General features: G+C 36.6%; 1 protein-coding gene across 2 annotated transcripts in view; it reads right to left on the reverse strand.

Moving 5' to 3' along the window:
- VPS41 (VPS41, HOPS complex subunit) overlaps positions 1–23,978 on the reverse strand; it is a 167,008-nt gene extending 143,030 nt beyond the window's left edge. For both annotated transcript variants that reach the window (XM_025041919.1, XM_006925337.3), the window contains exons 1-2: positions 23,923–23,978; positions 15,392–15,430 (exon numbers count right to left, since the gene is read on the reverse strand). In XM_025041919.1, the coding sequence (XP_024897687.1) occupies positions 15,392–15,430; positions 23,923–23,943 (60 nt within the window). In that variant the 5' untranslated portion in view covers positions 23,944–23,978. The remainder of the gene's footprint in view (positions 1–15,391; positions 15,431–23,922) is intronic.
- Between the last annotated feature and the right edge of the window lie 453 nt (positions 23,979–24,431).

The raw sequence follows: 24,431 nt of genomic DNA on the forward strand, positions 1-24,431 counted from the left end.
AGGTATTCTTCTCTTTTCTTGTCACCCCTCTTTAGCCTGATGGTTTTTCCCTTGTTGTTGTGCTCTTTGCTGTACAAATCTAATCTTGAAATGTTTGATTAATAATTTGAGACCTCTACTGCAAAGTTCTTTCTACAACACACTAAACTCTTCTAAGAAAAGGTGTAACCCACCTCCAAATAAATAATATGCAAAGAGCTTACTCAAAGTAAGCAGGGTTTGAAAAAATACATAACTCCATGAAACAGCTGCTTCAGTCTCCAGCTGTATGACCAAAGTATTCCACGGAACACTGGTCCATAAGTAGGAAAATAGCCTACGGAAAATGATGACACTTCTGTATTGTTAATGTCATAATTTCCTCTCCCTGCACCACTGAATCTATTCATAAATAAATCTGTGCTGTGCTAAGCCACTACAATTTTGGAACTGTTACTGCAGCACAGCCAGCCTCTTCTGCCTCATACAGTACCTGATAAGATTGTGGTTCTTATTAAATGAGATAATCTATGTAAAGCACTTAGCACGACACATGGCACATAGCAAATGGAGCTGAAAAACTGAAGGAACTGATTCTTCATTATTAAATATCATTTTCTATTAAAATGTATAAGAATGAATGAGATGTTAGAATTATCTGGCAAGACTTTAAAGCGCTATCATAAAAGTGCTCCAACAAGCAATTATAAATTCCCTTGAAATATATAAAGCAATAAGATACCTTAGAAATAGAAGTTATTTAAAACTGGAAAATTTAGAACTGGAAAATATTAATAGCCAAAGGAAGTAACTCACTCAATGGGCTCTATAGCGGAGCAGAGTTAACAGAAGATAGAACCAATAAATTTGAGAACAGATCAATAACATTTACCCAATCCGAATGAGAAAGAAATTAACTGAAAAAAATAAACAGTTTCAGGGACCTGTGGAACAATTAACAGAAGGGCTAACATTCACATTAAAAAGCCCAGCAGGAGAAAAGAGAGCGCAACTGAAAATGTATTCAAAGAAATAATGCCTGAAAACTTTCCAAATCTGGTGAAGGACATAATTTTATAGATTTGAAAAGCTGAGCAAACCCACAAAAAAGATAAATCAAAGAAATCCACACCAAGAGACATTATAATTAAAATTCTTAAAACTAAAGTAAAAAACAAACAAACTTGAAAGCAGCCAGGGAAACATGACACATGACTCATGAAGGAGCACCTATTCAAATAACAACGCATTTCTCATTTGAAATGAGAGGCCAGAGGGAGGTGGCACAGCATTTCCCAGGTTTGAAAGAAAAGAACTGTCAAACACAAATGCTATATCTGGTGAAAATATCCCCCAAAATAAAAAGGAAATAAAGACAGTCTCAAATGAAGAAAAACTAAAAGAATGTGTGGCTTGCAAATCTATCCCTAAAGAATGGCTAAAGGAAGTTTTCCAAACAGAAAGGATCAGGAGATAGAACATCTAAGATAACATCCAAGAAGGCTTAGAACTTTAAAAAGAACATAGGAATAGGTGAAAAATAGGGGTAAACATAGTTAATTATCCTTTTCATGAATTTCTTAAATCACATTTGACAGCTGAAGCAAAAGTTTAATACCAACTAATGTGGTGCTCAATGAAAGTAAATTTTTAAGACAACTGTGTTTACAACTGTGTTTATAAACATAAACGGAAGTAAAGTTTCTACACTTGACCAAAAGTGATAAAATATCATGGATACCAGTAGTCTGTGATAAGTTATATATGTATATTTTAATACGCAAAGTAACCATGAAGAAGTAATATACTCAAAATTATAGACATGGAGAACAGATCAGCAGTTGCCAGGGGGTGAATGTGGGGGAATGAGTGGCTATAGAAGGGAAGCATAAGGCAACCTTATAATGAATTGTTCTGTATCTCGATTGCAGTGGTGGTCCCATGAACCTTCACATGATAAAAGCACACAGGACGAAATATACACACACATGCACAAATGAATGCATGTAAAATTGGTGAGATCTAGATAATATTTGTGGATTTACTAGTTGTGATGTTGAACCAGAGTCACGCAAAATGTTATCCTTTGGGAACTGGGTGAAGGGTATACAGATCTCTCTGTATTCTTTCTTATAACTGCATGTGAATCTACAATTATCTCAAAATATAAAACTTTTTTAAAATCTCAAGAAAAATGTCTATTAAAAATAATTTTGTCTTTATATAAAATCTTGGATAAAATAAAGAGGCTGAGAAAAAAACCAAACCTTTTCCCTAAATCCCTAGTTAGAGTTTGAGGTGGGGAAGGTAGGACATGCAGTTTCATTCTGGGTTCCATAGCTTTGCAACCCAAAAGTTCTGTAACATCAACAAAAAATACTACTATAATATATACAGAGATTAATACATTTTGTTAAAAAAAAATAGTATTATTGTGTTAAGTAATGCACACTTGTATGGGAAGTTTAGAAAATGAAAGAACATAATAATAATAGTTAAAAAAAACCATATAACCCAGTGAAAATATGGTCTCATGGTCATTTTTTCTATGCTTAAATGTGGAGTTTCGAGGGTAGAGAAAAGCTGTATTATACTCTAAATTAGGAATCACCAAACTAGAGACCACGGCCAAATCCAGCCAAATGCCGGTTTTTATACAGGCTTCAAGAGGGTTTTTACATTTTTATATGGTTATATGTCTATATAATATCATCAATACTGGCTCTTTGTCTGCAAAGCTTTAAATATTTACTATTTGACCTTAGATGTATTTTTCAAAGGGAATATAACTTATAATGAGCATTATTTGTTTTATAAATAACTATTTTATAAGTGTTTATAATAATTATTTTCTAGATAAATAACATTATTTGTTTTATGGTAAAATAGGAATTTCATTAGAATTATTAATGTTACATATAAATTAGCCAGACAATTCATTATTCTCCAGAAGATAAAGCAAAGTTCAAAGATTCTGAAATTGATATCTTTTCCTACTAGTTGAATGTCAAAATCTATAATATCACCCAAAATATCATTTTATACATGAGGAGTTCCAAGGAAGATTTTTTTTTTTTTTTTAATCTTGTCCAGTTCTACAAAGGTATACAGAAGAAGAGTATGGCATAAAATTAGAGAGGTCACTGAAGTGAAGTTGGAGGCAGTCGAACTAGAGAGGTTAGATGACCAGGCTTTGGAGCTGGATGACTGGGTTTAAATCCATTTACTAAATAGGTGACCTTGGGCAAATTAACTAAACATTCTAACTCTGTTCCTTCATCTGCAAAACAGAAGCTATAATCATGGCCAAATCATAGGGCTGATTAATATCCCTAAAGGGCTTACCAAAGTGTCAAGAACTGTTTCCTATACTAAATAATATGTTTCTTATTGTAATGCTCTTTATTATCAGAATAGAGTCCCAACACTGCTCGTTCCACTATATCACCATTGCTCCAAAGGCAGCTCAGAACTTTCCTCTATAAGAAGTAACTTGTAGGACTTTAAAAATCAAATCAAATCAAATCCCACATATTAGTGTGCTCACCTGCTTTTGTTTAAAACTATATTTAATATGAAAGCATATTATTTGTTTCACCCTAAACAAAACCATTATAAAAGGAGTCTTCAATGGATTAAACAGTACCACTTTATTCAGAAATAAATTATCTGAATATACAGATGTCAATCTTTAGGCTTAGAAGTCTCTTTCCTTTAACTGCCTAAAAGTGGAGTTTACTCAGTTTCCTACAACACAACTAAGCTAGATACTTAGGAATCTTCTTGATTCCTCCATCTAGCTCATCTCTCACATATTATCCTATACTTCCTATTGAATGAACTTGAGAAGCATTTCCTCTTTGCCTTCTGCTACTGTCTAGCCCAGACCCCTATATCCCTACTATCTCTTATAGGGACTTTTGCTAGAACTTCCTGCCATGGGTGTCTCCTTCCAGTTCATCTGTCACCAGCTCCTACCCTCACCCCCAACAATCTAGGCTTTGGCTAGCTTTCCAACGTACACAGGATTAAGTACAAACTGTCTGGTTTGACACATTAGGAACTTCATAACGTCACCATAGTTTCCTTGTCCAGCCTCATTTCCTCAACTTCCTCCTATATTCCAGACACCCTGAAGGCCTCATGGTTGGCTGAATGTGCACCACACATGTTTATGACTTGGTCTCTGCATCGTATGTTCTCTCCTTCTCAAAGACGTGCCCAGCCTCTTTGCCTGGACTCATCCTGCACATTAACTCTTGAAGACTCCAAATAAAGCCATTCTGACTAATCATTCACTTTGTGTTCCCATAGTACTGTGCTGCCTCCTACACCACAGAGTCATCTCTTCCCTGGGAATTGTAAAGATCTTAAGAGTGTCAAATGGGAATGAATTTATTTTGAAGATAACATACTTCTTTGTTATGCTTTTCAAAAGTAACATGCCATCTGAAAAATAGTCTGGCTTTTCATTTCAAGGCAGATCTCAGGAGATTTTGTGTGCCCATCACAGATGACAGTAGCTCATGCAATAATATCTTACTTTGGTGGGAACCCGCAGTCCCAGAGCTGGCAGCAAATCTGGTGCTGTGTAGGCCTGACAGCCCCATGCCTCACTGAGACACCCCTCCAACTAACCCACAAATTACCTGTGGCAAGCCTGCTCCCAGGCAACCCAGTCCCAAGCATGTACTTTCCTTGGGTCACAAATTCAACAGCAAACAACAGCACTCAGTTTGTGCAGCCCATGCACAGCTCATGCATCCCAGGAGAGACATTCAGTGGCATGCTACAAACCCCTGCCAATGAACTTCAGCAATTCTTGAACAAATCTTGGGTGTTTGACGCCTGATGAGGGTAGCAGCTGGCCTTGCTACAATCTGAGACTTTTACAAGAAACCACAGAGACAGCACCAGTGGCATATAAACTGACACTGCAATGGCAGGGGGAAATCTGCTCAATATATCCAGGTGACTCCCTAGGTCACTGCACCATGCACGTATCATCCAGAAACTCTTCCAGTTGCGGAGTCTTATGTGCAACTGACAGGCAGCCTCAGGCACTGAGCACTGGTCTTTCTGCTAAACCGCCCCAGGCCCAGTACTAGGAGTAACTGGACGGCAGCTTATAGCATTGTCTCTTCCACTTAGCTATAGATCCTGCATAGGCAGCAAACATCTGTGGATCACTATGTAGCTCTCAACAGGTAGCCCTGAGCAATTAAAGGTGGCAGCTGACCTTGGCCTACTGGGGGAACCCTCACCCACCCCCCCCACACCAAAGGGGCCACAAAACCAACACAGTTGGAGGCTGGCACTAGACCACAACAGAGCAAATCTTGACTAGTCCCATAAGCAATACACACAAAGAGTGGTCTCAAGAACACAAGCCTGTTAGGGCAAATCCAACTCTGTAGGGTCAGACTCCACACAGCAACTCATACCCTGTGGACACAGCCAATTCTCAGTTAGTCAGCCGGAGCATTAATCCCATCCACTGATGTGCTAACAGCAATAAAAGCTTAGCTACAACAGAAGATCACGTACGACCCACACAAAAATCATGTCCAGAGCCCCTGGCACAGGTGATTAGGGAGAGTGTGCCACTGGGACACACAAGACACCTTCTACATAAAGATATCTGGCCAAGGCTAAGAGATGAAACAAATCTTCCTAACACATATGAATGAACACAGAGGCTAATAAAATGAGAAAACAAGGAAACATGACACAAATGAATTAACAGGAGAAAATTACAGCAAATAATCCAAACAAAATGGAGACAAGCAACCTCTAGAGACAGAGTTCAAAATAATGGTTATAAGGATATTCAATGAACTAAGGGGGAGAATGGATGAGCTCAATGAGAACCTCAACAGAGAGATAGTAAGCATAAAAAAGAACTTAGAAACCATAAAAAAAGAACCAGACAATAACTGAAATGAAGAACACACTAGAAGGATTCAACAGGAAACTGGACAAAGCAGATGACTGAATCAGTGAACTGGAAGACAAAGTAGCGAAAACACCCAATCAGAACAGCAAGAAAAAAAAAAAAGAATGAAAAAAATGGGGATAGTTTAAGAGACCTCTAGGACAACATGAAGTGTAACAATATCTGTATCATAGGAGTACCCGAAGGAGAAGTTAGAGAACAAGGGATTGAGAGTCTATTTGAAGAAATAATGACAGAAAACTTCCCTAACCTGAAGAAGGAATCAGACATACAAGTTCAGGAAGCACAGAGTCCCAAACAAGAGGAATTCAAACAGACCTGTACCAAGACACATCATAATTAAAATGCCAAAGGTCAAAGACAAAGAGACTTTTAAAAGCAGCAAGAGAAAGGCAGCTAGTTACTTACAAGGGTATCCCCATAAGAATGTCTGCTGATTTTTCAACAGAAATTTTGCAGGCCACAAGGGACTGGCAAGAAATAGTCAAAGTTATGAAAAACAAGAATCTGCAACCATGAATATTCTACCCAATAAGGCTTTCAATTAAAATGGAAGGTGAGATAAAGAGTTTCCCAGATAGGTAAAAGCTTAAGGAATTCATCAGCAACAAGCCAGTATTACAAGAAATCCTAAAGGGATTTCTGTAAAAAAATGTGTGTGGGGGAGTAAAAAAGATAAAAGAAAAAACAAATACAAATAATAAAATGGTAGTAACTATGTACCTATCAGTAATCACTTTAAATGTAAATGGATTAAATGCTCCAATCAAAAGAAATAGGGTAGCCAAATGGATAAGAAAACAAGACCCATGCATATGCTGTCTACAAGAGACCAACCTCAGATCCAATGATATTTCATGCAAATAGAAATTAAAAAAAAAAAGCAGGGTAACAATACTTATATCAGACAAAACAAACTTTAAAACAAAGGCTAAAAGAGACAAAAAAGGGCATTACATAATGATAAAGGGATCAATACATCAAGAGTACATAACCCCAGTAAACATACACGCATGCACACAAGGTAGGAACACCTAGGAACATAAAGCAATTATTGACTGACATAAAAGGAGAGATTAACAGTAATACACTCATAGTAGGGGACTTTAACACTCATTGACACCGATAGACTGATTTTCCAGACTGAAAATCAAAAAGGAAACAGTGGGCTTAAATGACACACTACATCAGATGGATTTAAAAGATATTTTCAGAGCATTTCATCCCAAAGCAGCAAAATATACATTATTCTCAAGTGCACATGGAACATTTTCCAGGATAAACTACACGTTAGGCCACAAAGCAAGTATCAGTAAATATAAGAAAACTGAAATCATAACAACTGTCTTCTCCAATCACAATAGTATAAAACTAGAAATCAATTACGAGCCACAGGGAGCCCCTCTGCAAGGATTCTACCCTCTTTTCTTGAGCCCAAACTTCTTTCTCCCACCCTGACCCAAGAACTCTCCCAACCCACAATCTGACCACCTCAGGGACCCCGTCAGACAGCCCCCAGGACTCCTAGAGCAGATGGCATTCCAGCCCTATTGGTCTGTCCTTTGCATTTGATTGGCCCCCAGACCTGCCCACTCCTGTCCCCGAGCCCGCCGCAAAAAAAAAAAAATACACGAACACATGCAGGCTAAATAAAAATGAGTGGGTTAACAATGAGATCAAGGAAGAAAACAAAAACTGCCTATAGATAAATGAAAATGAAAACACAACTCAAAGTCTATGAGACAGCGAAAGCAATTCTAAGAGGGAAACTCACAGCAATACAGACCTACCTCAAGAAACAAGAAAAAGTTTACACTTAAACAATCTAACCTTACACTTAAAAGAACTAGAAAAAGAACAGCAAACAAAGCCTAAAGTGAGTAGAAGGAAGGAAATACTAAAGATCAGAATGGAAATAAATGAAATAAAGTCTAGAAAAAACAATACAAAAGATTAACAAAACCAAGAGCTGGTTCTTTGAAAGGATAAACAAAATTGGTAAACTCTCAACCAGATTCATCAAGGAAAAAAGAGAGACGACTCAAGTAAATAAAGTCAGAAATGAAAGAGGAGAACTATGGACCCCGCATAAATACAAAGGATCATAAGAAAATACTATGAGTAATTATATGCTAACAAATTGGACAATCTGGAAGAAATGGATACCTTCCTAGACTGAGTCAAGAAGAAAGAGAACATCTGAACTGACTGATTACCACTAACGAAATCAAATCAGTAATCAAAAACCTCCCAAAAAACAAAAGTCCTGGACCAGACGGCTTCACAGGTGAATTTTATCAAACAGTCAAAGAAGAATTAACAGCTATTCTTCTCAAACTATTCCAAAAATTCAAGAAGAGGGAAGGCTCTCTAATATTTTTTATAAAGCCACCATTACCTTGATTCCAAAACCAGACAATGACATTACAAAGAAAAGAAAATTATAGGCTAATATCTCTTATGAACATTGATGCAAAAATCCCCAACAAAATATTAGCAAACCGAATTCAGCAATACATTAAAAATGTCATACATCATGATTAAGTTGGATTTATTCCTGGGATGCAAGGTTGGTACAATAGCTGCATATCAGTTAATGTGATACAACACATTAACAAATTGAAAGATAAAAATCATATGATCATATCGATAGATATAGCATTCATCAAAATCCAGTATCCATTTATGATAAAAACTCTCAGCAAAGTGGGAATAGAGGGAACATACCTCAACATAATAAAGGCCATATATGACAAATCTACAGCTAACATCATACTCAATGGGGAAAGGCTAAAAGCATTTTCCTTAAGAAAAGGAATGAGACAAGGATGCCCATTTTCACCAGTCCTCTTCAACATTGTATTGGAAGTCTTAGCCACAGCAATAAGACAAGAAAGAGAAATAAAAGGCATCCGAATTGGAAAGGAAAAAGTAAAATTCTCATTATTTGCTGATAACATGATACTATATATAGAGAACCCTAAAGATTTCACCAAAAAACTGTTAGAACAGATCAATGAATTCAGTAAAGTAGTAGAATACAAAATTAACATTCAGAAGTCAGTTGCATTTTTATACACCAATGAACTTTCAGAAATTAAGAAAACAATCCCATTTACAATTGCATCAAAAACAATAAAATATCTAGGAATCAAACTAACCAAGAAAGTGAAAGACCTGTTCTCAGAAAATGTTAAGTCATTGGAAAAAAAAATTAAGAAGATACAAATAAATGCAAGCATATACCATGCTTGGGTATGGTATATACCCAAAAAGAAAGAATAAAGATCATTAAAATTGCCATACTACCCAAAGCAATCTATAGATTCAATGTAATCCTTATCAAAATACCAATGGCCTTTTTCAGAGAACTAGAACAAATAATTCTAAAATTTATATAGAACCATAAAAGATCCCGAATAACCACGGCAATTTTAAGAACCAAGTTGGAGGTATCACATTACCTGATATGAAACCATAAGTCTACAGTAACCAAAACAGCATAATACTAGCATAAAAAGATACATTAATTAATGGAACAGAATAGAATCCAGTAATAAATCCACATCTACACCGTCATTTAATATATGAGAAAGGAGGCAAGAATAGATAATGGGGTACAAACAGTCTTCAATAAATGGTGTTGGGAAAACTGGACAGATACATGCAAAAAATGAAACTGGGCCACCTTCTTACACTGTATACAAGAACAGATTTAAATGTAAAACCTGAAACCATAAAACTTCCAAAAGAAAACATAGGCAGTAAACTCTCTGATACTGCTACTAGTAATTTCTTTTCTGATATATCTCCTCAGGCAAGGGAAACAAAAGAAAAAAATAAACAAATGAGACTTCATCAAACTAAAAAGTTTTTGCACAGCAAAGGATACCATCAACAAAATGAAAAGATGACCTACGGAATGAGAGAAGATATTCACTTATAATACATCTGATAAAGGGTTAATATCCAAAATATATAAAGAACAAATACAACAATAAAAAAAAAACAAACAATACAGTTTTAAAAGAGCAGAAGACCTGAATAGATATTTCTCCAAAAAGGAAATACAGATGGCAAACAGACACATGAACAGATGCTAAAGGTCACTAACCATCAGAGAAATACAAATTAAAACTACAATGATATTTAACTTCATATCTGTCAGAATGAGTATCATCAAAAATCAAAGAAAAATAAGTGTTAGCGAGGATGCAGAGAAAAGGGAACTCACGTACACTGTTGGTGGGATTGCAAATTGGTACAGCCGCTATGGAAAACAGTCTGGAGGTTTCTCAAAAAATTAAAAATGGATCTACCTTTGACCCAGCAACTGCACTTCTGGGTATTTATTCAAAGAAAACTAAAACAGTAATTCATAAAGATCTATGCATCTGTATGTTCATGGCAGCACAATTTACAATAGCCAAGATATGGAAGCAACCTAAATGCCCATCAACAGACAACTGGATAAAGAAGTTATGGTTCATATATACAACAGAATATTACTCAACCTTTAAAAAAATCCTATCATTTGCAATGACAAGGATGAATCTAGAGGTTATTAAGTTGAATGAAAGGGACCAAGAGGTTATTACCCTGAGCGAAATAACTCAAAGAAAGGCAAATACCATATGACTTCACTTATATGCAGAATCTAAGGAATAAAAAGAACAAACTAATTGAAAATAGACCCACAAAAAAAAATTGAAAACAGAGGACAATCTGGTGATGGCCAAAGGAGATGGCAGTTAAGGGGCTGGGAGAAAGGGGTGAAGGGTTAAAGATGGGGAGCACAGCATAGGGAATGCAGTCAGCAGTAATGTAATGGCTATGTGTAGAGCCAGAGGGGTGATAAAGTAATCAAGGGGATCATTTCATAAACTATATAAATGTCTAACCAGTGTACTGTATACTTGAAACTAATAATAAAACAAAATGTTTTTAAAAAGTTATTTAAATAAAGTGAAAAGAAAACCCACAGAATAAGAGGAAATCTTTGCAAATCATATATCTGGTAAGGGACCTGTATAGAATATACAAAGTACTCTTACTACTCAATAACAGAAAGACAAATAATCCAATTTAAAAAGGATAAAGCACCTGAATAGGAATTTTTTTCAAAAAAAAAAATTACAAATGGCTAGTAAGCACATAAAAAAATACTCAACATCATTAATTATCAGGAAAATGCAAAATGAAATCACAATAAGATATTGTTTCACATCCATTAAGACAGCTGTAACTAAGACAGCTCTAAACAAAATAAAATAAAATAACAAACACTGGTGAGAATGTGAAAAACTTCGAACTCTTATACAGTTATTGTTGGTGACAGTAAATTGGTGCAGCCATTTTAGAAAACGGTCTGGAAGTTTCTCAAAAGGTTAAACATAGAGTTACTATATGAACCAGTAATTCCTCTACTAGGTATATACTCAAAAGAATAGAAAACATATGTCCACACAAAAAGTTGTACATGAATGTTCGTAGCAGCATTATTCATAATAGCCCCAAAGCGGAAACAACCCAAACATCCATCAACTAATGAACTGATAAAATGTGGTATATCCAGACAATCGGATATCTGGCAACAAAAAGAAATGAAGGTTCAATCCATTCCACAGCATGGATGAATCTTAAAAACATTATGCTGAGTGATAAAAGCCAAACACGAAGGCCACATATTGTGATTTCACTTATTTGAAATGTCCTGAATAGGCAAATCCATATTAGTTTCATAGGGCTGGGAAGTTTGGGGAAAAATGGGAGTATGACTGCTAACAGATATAGGATTTCTCTTTGGGATGATGAAAATGTTCTAAAGTTGATTTTGGTGATAGCTGCACAACTCTGTGAATATACTAAATACTGTTGAACTGTACATTTTAAATCAGTGAATTGTATAGTATGTGAATTAAACCTCAATAAAGCTGTTTTACATTTAAAAAAAAAAACAATAAGAAATCACCTCACAGTTGTCAAGATGGCTACTATTAAAAAAAGAAAGTGTTGGCAGCGGAAATTAGAACCCTTGTGCACTGTTAGTGGGAACATAAAATAGTGCAGCCTATATGGAAAACAGTATGATGGTTTCTCAAAAAATTAAAAATTGAATTACCATGTGATCTAAATATTTACTTCTGGGTATATATCCAAAAGAAATAAAGCAGTTTTTTCAAAGAGATATTTGTACAACCATGTTCACTACAGGATTGTTCACTGTACCTATTGCTTCCACAGTAGTTGGAAGCAATCTAAGTGTCCATCGATGGATAAACAAAATGTACATACAATGGAATATTATTCAGCCTTTAAAAGGAAGGAAATCTGAAACATGCAACAAAATAAATCTTGAGGATACTATACTAAATGAAATAAGCTAGACACAAAAAGAGAAATATTGTATGATTACATTTGTATGAGGTACCTAGTCAAATTCATAGAGACAGAAAGTAGAATGGTAGTTGCCAGGGACTAGCAGGAAGGAGAATGGGGAGCTGTTATTAATGGGTGTAAAGTTTCAGTTTTGCAAGATGAAAAAGTTCTGGAAATAGGCTGTTCAACAATGTGAATATACTTAATAACACTGAACTGTACACTTAAAAATGGTTGTTAAGATGGCATATTTCATGTTATGTTTATTTTACAATTAAAAAAATTAAAAATAAATTATAAAAAAATTTAAATCACTTCAGAATAACCTAAAACTATGGTCTTCCTGATATAAAAAGTGCAGTCTATATGAAGTGTAGCATTTCATAAAGTGACAAATAAATTATAATACATGGTTGAAAGTATTAAGTATCATTGTTCATAGAAATGGAAATTATCTGAGCACTTGAATAAAGGAGAGATGTAAGTATACAAAGGAAGTTCCCAACTTGCGAAAGCTTAATTAAGTTACAAAATCCAATGGAAGAAGAGACTGAGGAAGAAAAGGAAAAATAAACACTCTTTGGCAATCAAGAGGTATCTGACAATATCAATCCTGGAACTGGAAAATGATTTAAACTGAGGAAGAAATCCAAGACAAACTTTTCCAAGATTGGACTGCAAACTAACTCACTATGTTTAAAAGCCTAAAGTTGGTCCATCAGCAGCTTGACTATTTTGCTGGTCCAGAAACACACTAGAATCAGTAATATCTGGGAGAGCAGCTACTTTCCTAGAGCTAGTGGGGAATCTCTCCAAGCCCTCAGGTTAGAGCACCAGGTTGGCTCTGGTTTAAGATAGCTTTTGACATCTGCGAATGTTGTTTAAAGACTTATGATGAAATATTATGTCAGTGTTTTCTTCAGCTAAAAATTTTTAATTCTCACATTGTTTTTTTTCTATAATAGTTTTGTAGGAATGCTATCTGGTGTTTCAGTTCATTTTTATTTCTTTTTAAATTAAAAAAAAAAATTTTGTTACAGTTGACCTACAATATTATATTAGTTCAAGTGTACAACATAGTGATTAGACATTTATATAACTTATGAACTATCGCCCTGATAAGTCTAGTACCCATCTGACACCACATATAGTTACATTATTAACTATATTCCCTATGTCATCCATTATATCCCAGTGACTATTTTTATAACTGGTAATTTGTATATCTTAATCCTTTTATCTTTAGTTTATTTTTAAATGTCTTAGATTTTCCTGGATAGCAACAATGGTGATCCTATGGAGGGGGCAAAGTACTTGGGTAATTTACTAGGTCTCTCAGTTACATTGGCAAATAAAGTGCATTTTCTTTAACTAGTGGCATTTTGAGGGGCTGGAGGAGGGGGAGGGGAAAGTAGAATGGTGGGGGCTCGAGGGAGAGAGATATGCAGAAGTCAGTCTCCTGTTTTTATGCTATTCTTTAATTTCTGGGCACCCTTAATTTCTCCTGCTTTTCACTTTTCTCTTCACCACCAGGCCTCCAGGGGATGCCTCCCCCTCCTCTTTAGAAGAAGTCTCATCCTAACACTGTCACCTCTGGTTCCACACACTTTCATGTCCACTCCTTTAAATTCCCCAATAGCCAGGGCTCAGATCCACCAGATCCCTGACATGCACTACTTCTCCACTCAGGGTGGAGCCCTCTCCATCCTCAAGGTCATTTTTCATCTGTATTCTGCCACCTCTAAGGCTCAGCTGGACCCTCTTCATTTCCATCCAGTCTCTGTCTAACTCACTCAGCTCCACGATCAATCTAGAGCTGGCTCTGCTGGTTTCAGATATTTATTTCTCCACTTATACTGAAGTTTATATTACTCCCTGCTTCCTAATTATGCTGGAAGCATGGGGTATGTGTGCTTTTGTTTGCTCTCCTGTGGATCCATTTAGCAGCTGAAAGATGTGCAGAAAGATTTAGATTTAGGTGGCTGTCAACATCCTCCTCACCTCTGAAATAAAATACCTACACAGGGCTCTAACACTGCAGGACTCTGTACCAGTGTTTCTGAAGACACAGGGTTCTCAGTAAACTAGAGATATTCAAAAATAAGAATGGTGACCTGAAATACTTTTCAATATTTTATTTAAAATTGACAAATATTATATCCTAGCTATAAGCAAACTCAGTAATGCATTACTAGGAGCCCTAAAAAGAGTATCAGAGGTCCTTAGTAGTGAAAATGTTAGGAACCATGACTAGTCAAACTACAAATGTATGATGGTACAATATGTAAGATGTTCTCTAGAGTAAGTGTATAAGCCCACATTTGCCCTGACAAAGCAAACAAAATTCATATAATAACTATATGCAATATCAACCCAAGTTTAATAGACTATAAAAATTGCAATCATTTTGCTATGGATTTCTAGCAGGTTACCATAGATACATTTATATTCCTCTGAGCTAAATATTAAAAGGAAAAAATATAATTATTTTTAGTCCATCTATAAAATAGTAAGCTAATTAATCTGCATTATGCTTAAACATTTCTTCTGCATAGTCTTGAAAAAGAATTTTTTAAAAAGCCTTTCCTTATACATTATTTTTTTCTCCTTAAAATACAGTCTTTAATACAACTTAGCTCCCGACAACTTTTAAGGTAATTACCTCCTTTTGATTTTATGAAATACACTATAATTTCAATGATTCAGAAATTATATCAATGAGCATGCCATATTTATTAAAAGAATGATGAAAGAATAAATATTGAACTTACAATGGATTTTTTTCTTTAATATCAAGATTAATTTGTAAAATTTTGCATCAATTTTCCTACTGCTTCAGGTTAAAATATTGTTCAAGATGAAGAGAAAATTTTTTGATTCTTTCCCTGTTTATTTTTAAGCTGATCTATTTTATAGTTTTAAAGACAACTAGCATGTTCTTCCTCAAGGCACAATCCTCTATGGCCCTACTTTACCACCCAGCCTTGGGAATGCTGCATTTTAGCAAGGCAAAACAAGTTCACGATGATAACGTGATTAGCTAGAAAACCCCAAGCTCCTGAACCACCACCACCTTACCTCAGACTCATCGGTAGATTCTTCAAAAGACCCGGTTTCCTACAAAACACAGAGGGAGGGGAAAGGGTCAGAACAGATGACAAAAGAATAAAAAATATTTTCAAGTGAAGAGTCCTCATGTCTCTACCACCAATACCTACCTGCCCTTTTTTGGAGGTAATTTACAATTACAGTTTAAATGACTCCACATAGTCTGACTCTCACAGGACTCCTACTTCTCTACACCCTGAAGGACTGAGATGGTTACTCTGGGGCCACACAAATCCACTGCTCCCGCTGACCTCCAAGTGGTCAGCAGGTTAACAAATGATGCCAGGAATTGTTATGTGAGTACATGGAAGGCTTTTCTCTTGCTAAAAATGCAAATTGGTCTGGCAAAGCAGCCTTACTAATCTCAGAAGGGAAGAGGAAATTGCCATCTCAAATTATCTATAAGCCAATTTTTATAATGAAAAGCTCTTGTGCTATTAATTATTATGCTATTAACCTGGTTGAATTAAAATGATTGTCTTGCTTAAACAGCTCTTACAAAAGAATTCTTCTCGAGTGGTACGTATCAGACAGTGTGCAAACAAGCTGTATAATTTACATCTACTCTTTAAACCATTAACTGGAAGACAAATTCTGCCATTTAACACAGTTTTCCTCTTGCTAGATAATGAATCTTGCTGCTCTGGAAAAAACAAAGCAAAAAGGAAAAAAAATTGACTTGATCCTGCTAATCTCTCACCTGTCCACTGAAAGGGAGAATGTGCTGATGCCACGCATCCTCAAAGAGGTCAGCAAAATGAAGATTTACTTAACGTACTTATAGATATCAATAGCAATAAAAGGTTACAACTAATATGCTGACACTGAATGTAAGTATTTTACAATCCACAAGATAAAGAAAAACAAAAAAAAAGGGACATTTTAGATATAACTAATATTTTTCAAGAAAAAAAAATGAACATTTTAAAGAAAGTTAGATGCATATATTACTCAATGCAAATTGGATAGCAGGATAAATACAAATCTGGTGTTTGAAAACATTTTAATTTTGTTCATGGACAATCACTAAGAACACGGCAGGTGGCACAGGTTGCCTGGGGATCAGCCTTGTGAACAATACAGTCCCAGTTCTCAAAGGCCATCTGTAAAATGGAGATGAAAGTTACATGTAATTATTTTACTGTAGTTATATCATTAACCATGATGAACATGAGAACCTCCTCTACATTCCAATGCAGCCTACTTAGTTTAATGTTACTCTAAGTATTAGGAAGTTATTATTAATTTGGAGCTACAATCTATCCACAGTAACTTTATGTTGGTATCACCAACATGATACATTAAAAAGCCAATTATTCTACTACTATTTCATAGTTCCCCAGAGAGTTAATGACACATATCATGCCTACCCTTCTAAATTGTTTCTACTCTGTGCTAACTAGCTTCAGTTCAAGGTTTTAGTCCACTTACCATCCTGATCGTTCTCTTTTGGTCACACGCCACTTAATAACAGTCACTATTCTGACATCTTTATCTTTATCTATCTATTATATATATTACCATAATGCTAAATGCTTTACTGGTAGCATCTTGAAATTTCCTAAATACCCCTGAGATAAGAACGCTGAGGCTTAGAGGCTGAACTTCTAACATCCTTACCATCCCTGACAGTCCTTGATATTAAGTTATCAGTATTAGCAAAAACAGGCTTTGACAACTGTGCCAATGAACCACACACACATTCCTATTCCCCAACTCCAGAACTCTAAAAAGACACTTAACTATCTTTTCAGAAAATTACATTAAACCTAAGAAACTTTTTTTCTTATTTAGAATTCATTCAAATATGCACGAGGGGTAAAGGGCAAATATCCCACTTACATTCTTGATTAAAACAAAAACATAAGTCCCCATCCAACAATTTCAATCCCCAAACTCTAAACCAAATTATACTCTTGCTTCTCACTGTAAAGCAGGCAGTGCCAGAATCTGACACTTCAAAGCATGCAGACCTCAGAAACTTGAGTCTTCAGGGAAAACCAGGCTTTCAGGGGCACTTCCCATGGATGCTGGTATCAATCAAGAACATTTCCCCAGAACACTCTCAGACTTATCCTAAGCACTAAGCACCAGCACAAACCTCCCAAACATAGCTGTGAATTTGCCCACAATCCTACCAAAGCAATGCATGAATGACTTCGAGAATTAGCCAGTTCTGTTATTTCTTAGTTTCATTCATTCATCAAGTCTCTCTGCTTAATGCTCTAGAGACAGACAGGCAAACAAGACATGACCTGAAACATCCCCAGTAAGGGATCCAAGAGGCAAGAAAACTTGAGAAAGGTTACAATTATTACAATTTAGAGTCATTGGTTTTCAAATATTTTTTAATTTCACACTCTATCTTTCAAAGAATCTAACTTCGAATTATGAAAATATAAGTTATAAAATTGTGCTGTTCTCTAAGTGAAATAAGCCAGACAAAAATCACAAATATTGTAGTATCCTTTTATATGAGAAAGCAGAACAGAGGTTAGGAGGGCTGGGGAAGGGAGTGATGAAGGGTTATTTCTTAATGGGTACAGAGTTTCAGTTTGTGATGATGAACAGTTCTAAAGATGGGTGGTGACAGTGGTTGCACAATATGAATGTACCTAATGCCAATGAATCACAAACTTAAAAATGATTAAAGTGGTAAATATTATGTTATGTATATTTTACCACAATAAAAAAAATTGTGATGTTCTGGTAGAAACAAAAATGATGGGCTAGAAGGTACCCAGTGACACACATGTACACCGAACGAATTCTGGGCAACAGGCTAAAAGCTAAACTAGACAATTGTTTCATTTTACCTTTCTTTTGCAAATCAATCCTTAAACTCAACCATCTATCTAAACCTAATGATCTTGGTGCCCTGACATGAAATCCCCTGAATCTATTCATCAACTGCTATCAGGATTATCTTCCTAAAATAGAATTATCTTCCTATACCCCTCAGCTGGTACCAAATACTAACAGCCTTATCCTAATGGTTATCCTTTAAAATACACTGTGGATAAACCCAAAGGTTTTGCCTCTTTGTCCCCCCACTATACTACCCAAAGGAAGAGCTAAACACTCATTTTCTGGTGATGATGATAAGAAATAAGCAGCTGATCTAAAACAGTAACATTTTCCTTCCTCTACATATTACTTTTCTTTTCCACTTAACAAGCAATACCAAGTGGACTTTCTCTAGGCAGATGCTGGAATTATTAGCTCCTATCTAGGAGACACTTACAGAAAGGAGCCTGGAAGAAGGCAGCAAAAAACAGGGATAGAGCTATTCAGACAGAATGTTAATCACCTAGCAGCAGCCCAAGAAAGGTGCTAATTGAGCTCTCAGAAGACTCCTCCAATAAAGGCTTTCAACCTACTCCCAACCCTAATCCTAACATCAGCAGAGAGCCCAGAACAGTGGCCTTGAACACAACTCAGCACAGCTGGCCTCAGAGGCCAGAGGGGTCAGGAAGGCTGTCAGTCCAGAAAGAAAGAGAAGCCAGGACCTCCTGGGTTGTAAAGCCCTCAGAATTCTGAGAGTATACACAGTTTGTTGGGGAGGAGAACAGAATTTGGTGGAAAATGAGAGGCTGAAGCCTAAAAAAAAAACAGCTCCAAACTCTACAGGATGAAGAAACAGAACACAGACCAAGCCCCAGGAATCAGACTGGGCTGGAGATAAGACAGGAAACACTCAAGGCTGTACTGCCACCTTCTCTCCCTTCCCAGCAACCCATGTGTCATAACAGAATTTAATGGAAGAGAGGGCATGATAGCTCCCAATGTCTGACACAGGCACAGGAAAGAGGAAGTATTTTGTGATATGTACTTGATATCCCTGTGTTACAGAGCCTCAATTTCAAAAAGGTTTTGGGTACCCAAGGACTAGGCTGGTTGGGTAGGAAAGATAAAAGAATACCTGGGGAACTAGCAGGAGCAAGAAGACTCAGTTAACTAACCATGTTCAATCCACTAGCCTCAGCTACCGGCCACCACACTTGTCATATTCTGCAAGTAATGAAAAACCTTAATACTTGCCCCACCTTGGTGACTTAGTGACCCAATCCCAAATCTGACTTTGCATTGGAACCATCTAAATTCACTTTGAGGAACTGGCTAATACACTCCATTTCAAATATTCTGATTCAGCTACATAGCTATAAATAAGAGCCTAGAATCATAAGCATTTGGTAACAAAAACATAAAAAGTACCAAGTACCTAGAAGACAAAAAAGCAACTGTGACTGAGCAGCCATGAATGGGTAGCTGCATGAAACCCAGAAGCCTCTGATCTGACGAGCGCTCCCTCTCCAAGGTGGTAATATGGGTGCTAAGAATGCTACTAAAAATCGGCTAGTGACATCAGCCTCTAGCCAACCAACCCACACGAATATGAAAGGAAAAACTAACAAGGCAATAAGCATGTCCAACTAAGCTAACTTGTGACTATACTTTAGTTAAATGATGGTAAAGAATAGGCCCTCTAAAAAGTTCTCTGATCCTGTGCTTTTGCAACTTCTTGTTTGGGGCTTTGTTTTTCCTTTCGTTATTAGTAAAGTTGCTTTTAAATGCTCTGACGTGGCCAAACTGTAAGAAATGAGAATCGTGCATCCCTAAGATACACCCACATTTGGATGATAAATCGTTGCCCTCTTTATAAGACAACCATTTCAATTTGGCCACTTTAAAATGCTGTATCTCATGTTATACAAGAGTCCTGGAGAGTAAAATCCTCAACTTTCAGGCAAGAAAACACTCAAATATTTGTTGACTTTTCTTTTACACATGGGGCACAACGACATAGGAATATACATGCTCATGAATGTGCCTCTGATAATCCGTAAATGCTCTACAATAAAGACAGAATTTCCATAATTTCTAAAACAAAGAGGGAGAATTCAAAAAGTAAACTATCCAATTTGGTTAAGGAATAGATGGTCTGATTGACCAAAAATTTTAATGGACTAGGTTCCCTGCTGTCTGGTAGGAAAGATGACAGGATACCTGGGGAGCTGGCAGAATGAGGAGTGCAGGGAATGTATTCTACAACACATATGAATTAATAACTTTCAAAAGTTTCAATTAAATTAAAAGGCCAACACAAATTCTACTGAACCTTACGATTTGACATTTTCAATTGAGAAGGCCAGTCTCTCCCTAATAAATTAATTTAAACACTTTATTAAGCACCTAGGACCTATAAAGCACTAGCCCTGTGAGAGATACAGACATGAGTAAGCTCTTGTCCTTATTCTTGAGGACTCAGCAATCTGTAGTAGAGATAAGACAAATACACAAACAACCAGACTTCAAGCAGAATGTTATTCATAAGGGACGTCTGGACAAATACTGTTGGGCATCTATGATTATGAAGGTCAACTATAAATCTTTCTGGTGCTAGATAAAACTGCTGTTTAGAAGATTTCCAGGCAGAACGCAGGATCTTAACTTTTCCTGTGAACTATATAACATACGTGTAGTTATTTTTGTGGACTACCTTTACCACACTCAGCATAAACAAAGAGCTCTCAATAACTCTTAGAAAATGTTCACTCATATCCAAAAAGTGACTTTTGGTTTGAGGGTCTATGAACTGTTTTACGTTAATTCACTTAGTACACATCTCACTATTTTGATTCTTCCTAAAATTAAAGGGGGGAGGGGAGATAAAGCAATCACCAAAGAACACCATGCTTAGGAAAATTAAGAAGAGAGGTTTACTTCTGTATTGCTCATCATGAAGGGCTGTTTGCATTCACAGTACACGGTGCTAAGAAAAAAATCTTCCTCTGCCATAACCTGTCATCGTAGTTACTTCTAAAACACATCTCACTTCTTAAAGCATTCAGGGGGGAAAAATTATGTCAAGATTTTCTAAAAAGCTCAAAGTATCAGAACAGAACAATGAGAAAATTTATTTAACTCACTTTTGTATACTTTCAGCCTTCAAATACTTTAATAAAGGCCTACTATATTTAATGCAAAATGCACAAAGCACAGTGAGAAAGTTTAACCATTTTTAATTGAAAAAGGGCTGATAATATAGGTACAATTATTTACAAAATTTCTTTAAAAACAGAACAACAGTTTGTGAATATTTGCTCCTTTCTGCTATTGATAATAGGCTACTGGTCTTTTTGAAAATGACACTGACACCACAGACTAAGAGGGAGGAGTGAATGCCTGCTCTAACCATATGCTGGCAGTTAAAACATCAAAGATGAAATGATGACGTGAAGGAAATTTAAGAAGGTGATAAGGGCTAATTCTATTCATAAAGTAAAAAAATAATTTAGAATTACATTCTTAAGTATTTTTTAAAAGGCAGGATGTTCTAGTGAAAAACCATAGCTTTGAAGAGAGAAGATGGGATTTATTATAGATATAAGTCTGAGGAAGTTACTTAAGTTGTCTGAATTTCAATTTATTTATCTGCAAAATTCACTGCTAACACATACTGAGTGTCAAGCACTATTCTAGTTGTCAGACATACTGCAGTGAACTAATCCTTGCCATTGTGGAGCTTCCATTCTAATGGGAAGAATATACAAAAACATACAGAATAAATAAAGATGAGACAGAAAAAATAAAGATGAGCGCTAAGGAGAAAAATGCAGGAAAGAGGTTTCATAGAATGGTCAGGGAAAGTCTCACTCAAAAAGATAACACTCGGACAAAGACATGAAAGGAAATGGGTGAGAAAGCCCTGTAGATATCTGGGGTCAAAAAAGGGAGCAGCAGAACAACAGTCCTTAGGTAGAAACATGCCAGTCTTGTTGAAGCTAGAGAAAGCAAGTAGAGCTGATGCAAAGTGATAAAAGGGAAGAGCAGTGAAAAATGAGGTCAGAGAAAGGGGACAGAGAAATGGGGGCAAGGCCCTGTAGGGCAACCAGGCTATTACAAGGACTCTTGCTTTTCCTCAGAGTGCAATGAGAAGCCATTGGAAGGTTTGGAACATAGGTGCTTGTCCTGACTTACATATCAGAAAAAAACATTTGCCACACAGAATTCTTCTGTGAGGACCAAATGCAAAGTAAAAACTGAAAAATGCTGTAAAATTCAAATCATCCTAATTTTATCACTAACTTTCTACATGTCTTTCTACATCAGACAGCTTTGTCAAACTCCTCTCCTGCACAAAATAGTAAATACAAAAAGCAACTGTCTCCATTTCTACTACCTTATATCTAAGAATGTTAAGTTTTTCTTTTTGCTCTTAAATCAAATCACCAAAAAGCTGTATTTCAACACGAAAGATGAACAGTATGAAAACCAATTTCATCACTATCATCAAACCCAGCAATGAGTCATGAAATTACATGTCAATGAGCATTTTCCTTTGAACTGCCATGAACAGAAAAGGGAGGCTCCTGTGGTAAGTAGGAGACTCTTCTGTTATCACAATTAAGCACCCAAACCAAATATCTAACTTATTTCTTAATTATTGGCATAAATCAAATGTACACAGGGCAAATTTTCATTATACAAATGAAGTATGTTGCAAATGGTACAAATTATAAACTAGGTAAACTTCTGTTATTGTGGTACTAAACAGCTCATCATCAAATCCCTGCTTAGAGGCAATTTTGGAAACTGATGGCCCCATTAATTTGTGAGGAAAAACAGTGCCAAGCTGAAATGACCCTGTTAATGGAAAATAAAGGTAGTTCCCCAGGTTCTAGCCTTTGTCTACTCTTTTTTGTGTCCTTTATGATACTCTGTCATTTCAACTAATGCCTGACTGCCACTATTGCCTGTATGAAAATAACTATTGCCTCATTACCTTCTACCCTAAACTCCAGTGCCACATTGCTAGGTGCTGACTGGACATTGCCATCTGATGTCCTACAAGCAACAAATAATGCCTCGTATCTTTTACTATGCCAAATTTTTACTAGACACTTTGACTTTGTGTACTAATTCATTTCAACTAAAACCACCTTCGAAGGACGGCACTTCTTCATCTTGTATTTAAAAGTTAAATAACTAGCCTAAAGCCATATTAAGAAAGAGAACCTACCATAGTGGCTTTGCTTTGTATCTAAATACAACAGATACGAAACACAATTCATCATCTCCTCTCCCAGCCCTTCTGCAAATCCACTCTCACTATCCTACACCGAGTGGAAAGGAATTTAAATTTCAGTCATTTGGCCTCAAAACTCAAATGTCATCTCTTATGCCTCTCATAGGCAGTAAATCCCTGGGAGCCCACGCTACCTTCAAGCAAAAATTTCACTGAGCACAGGTCACAGGGGAAGACCCCTACCGCCCGCCAAAAAAAAGGGGGCCGCCTCACGATCGCCGGGGGCGGGTTTCGGTAGGCTTTCTGCCTTCCAAGAGCAGGTATCCCACCCGCGTCTCTGCTCCCGAAATGGCCTTTCACTGCCCGCCAGCCCCGCTGTGGGCCTGCCTTGCTCTCCAGCAGCTTCGCACCTCCACATGCTCCATCTCGAGCCCCCAACCACCTTCTCTCTCCCAGCAGTTGCAGCCTTTACCTGTTCCTCTGCTTCTGCCATAGTGCTGACGAGGAGTCACGTGACAGACCCGGAACTGAAGGAAAACAGGACGCTGGGGCCCAGGGACTGCTGGGAAATGTAGTTTTAGCCGCATCTGAGCTGGGCGTCTTTTCTAGATGGTGAGGCTGGCTATTGGACCTCGTTTCTGCTTTCAAACCTGCAAGCTCCATGAAATTATGCTTTGGAGAATCTGAACATAACCATTGTAAATGTTTTATTCTATTGTTGGTCTATTTTTTTGTGTGATTATTATAGTATTTGTTAATATTTACTATGTGTTAGACCCTGGATTTAATTTTGAATGAATTATCTCATTTAATCCTCCCAGCACTCCCTACTACTATCTCCATTTAGAGAGAACACCGTGCCTTAGAGATCACACAGCTAATGACACACAGTAATAGGATTCAAATTTAGCCTCATTTGATGCCAAAGACTCGATTATCAAATGCTGCTTAGTCTAAGTGTTCTTGCCCTTGTTTTTTAAG

This window comes from Pteropus alecto, unplaced genomic scaffold (assembly GCF_000325575.1).
Source record: "Pteropus alecto unplaced genomic scaffold, ASM32557v1 scaffold109, whole genome shotgun sequence".
NCBI classification, from domain to species: Eukaryota; Metazoa; Chordata; class Mammalia; order Chiroptera; family Pteropodidae; genus Pteropus; species Pteropus alecto.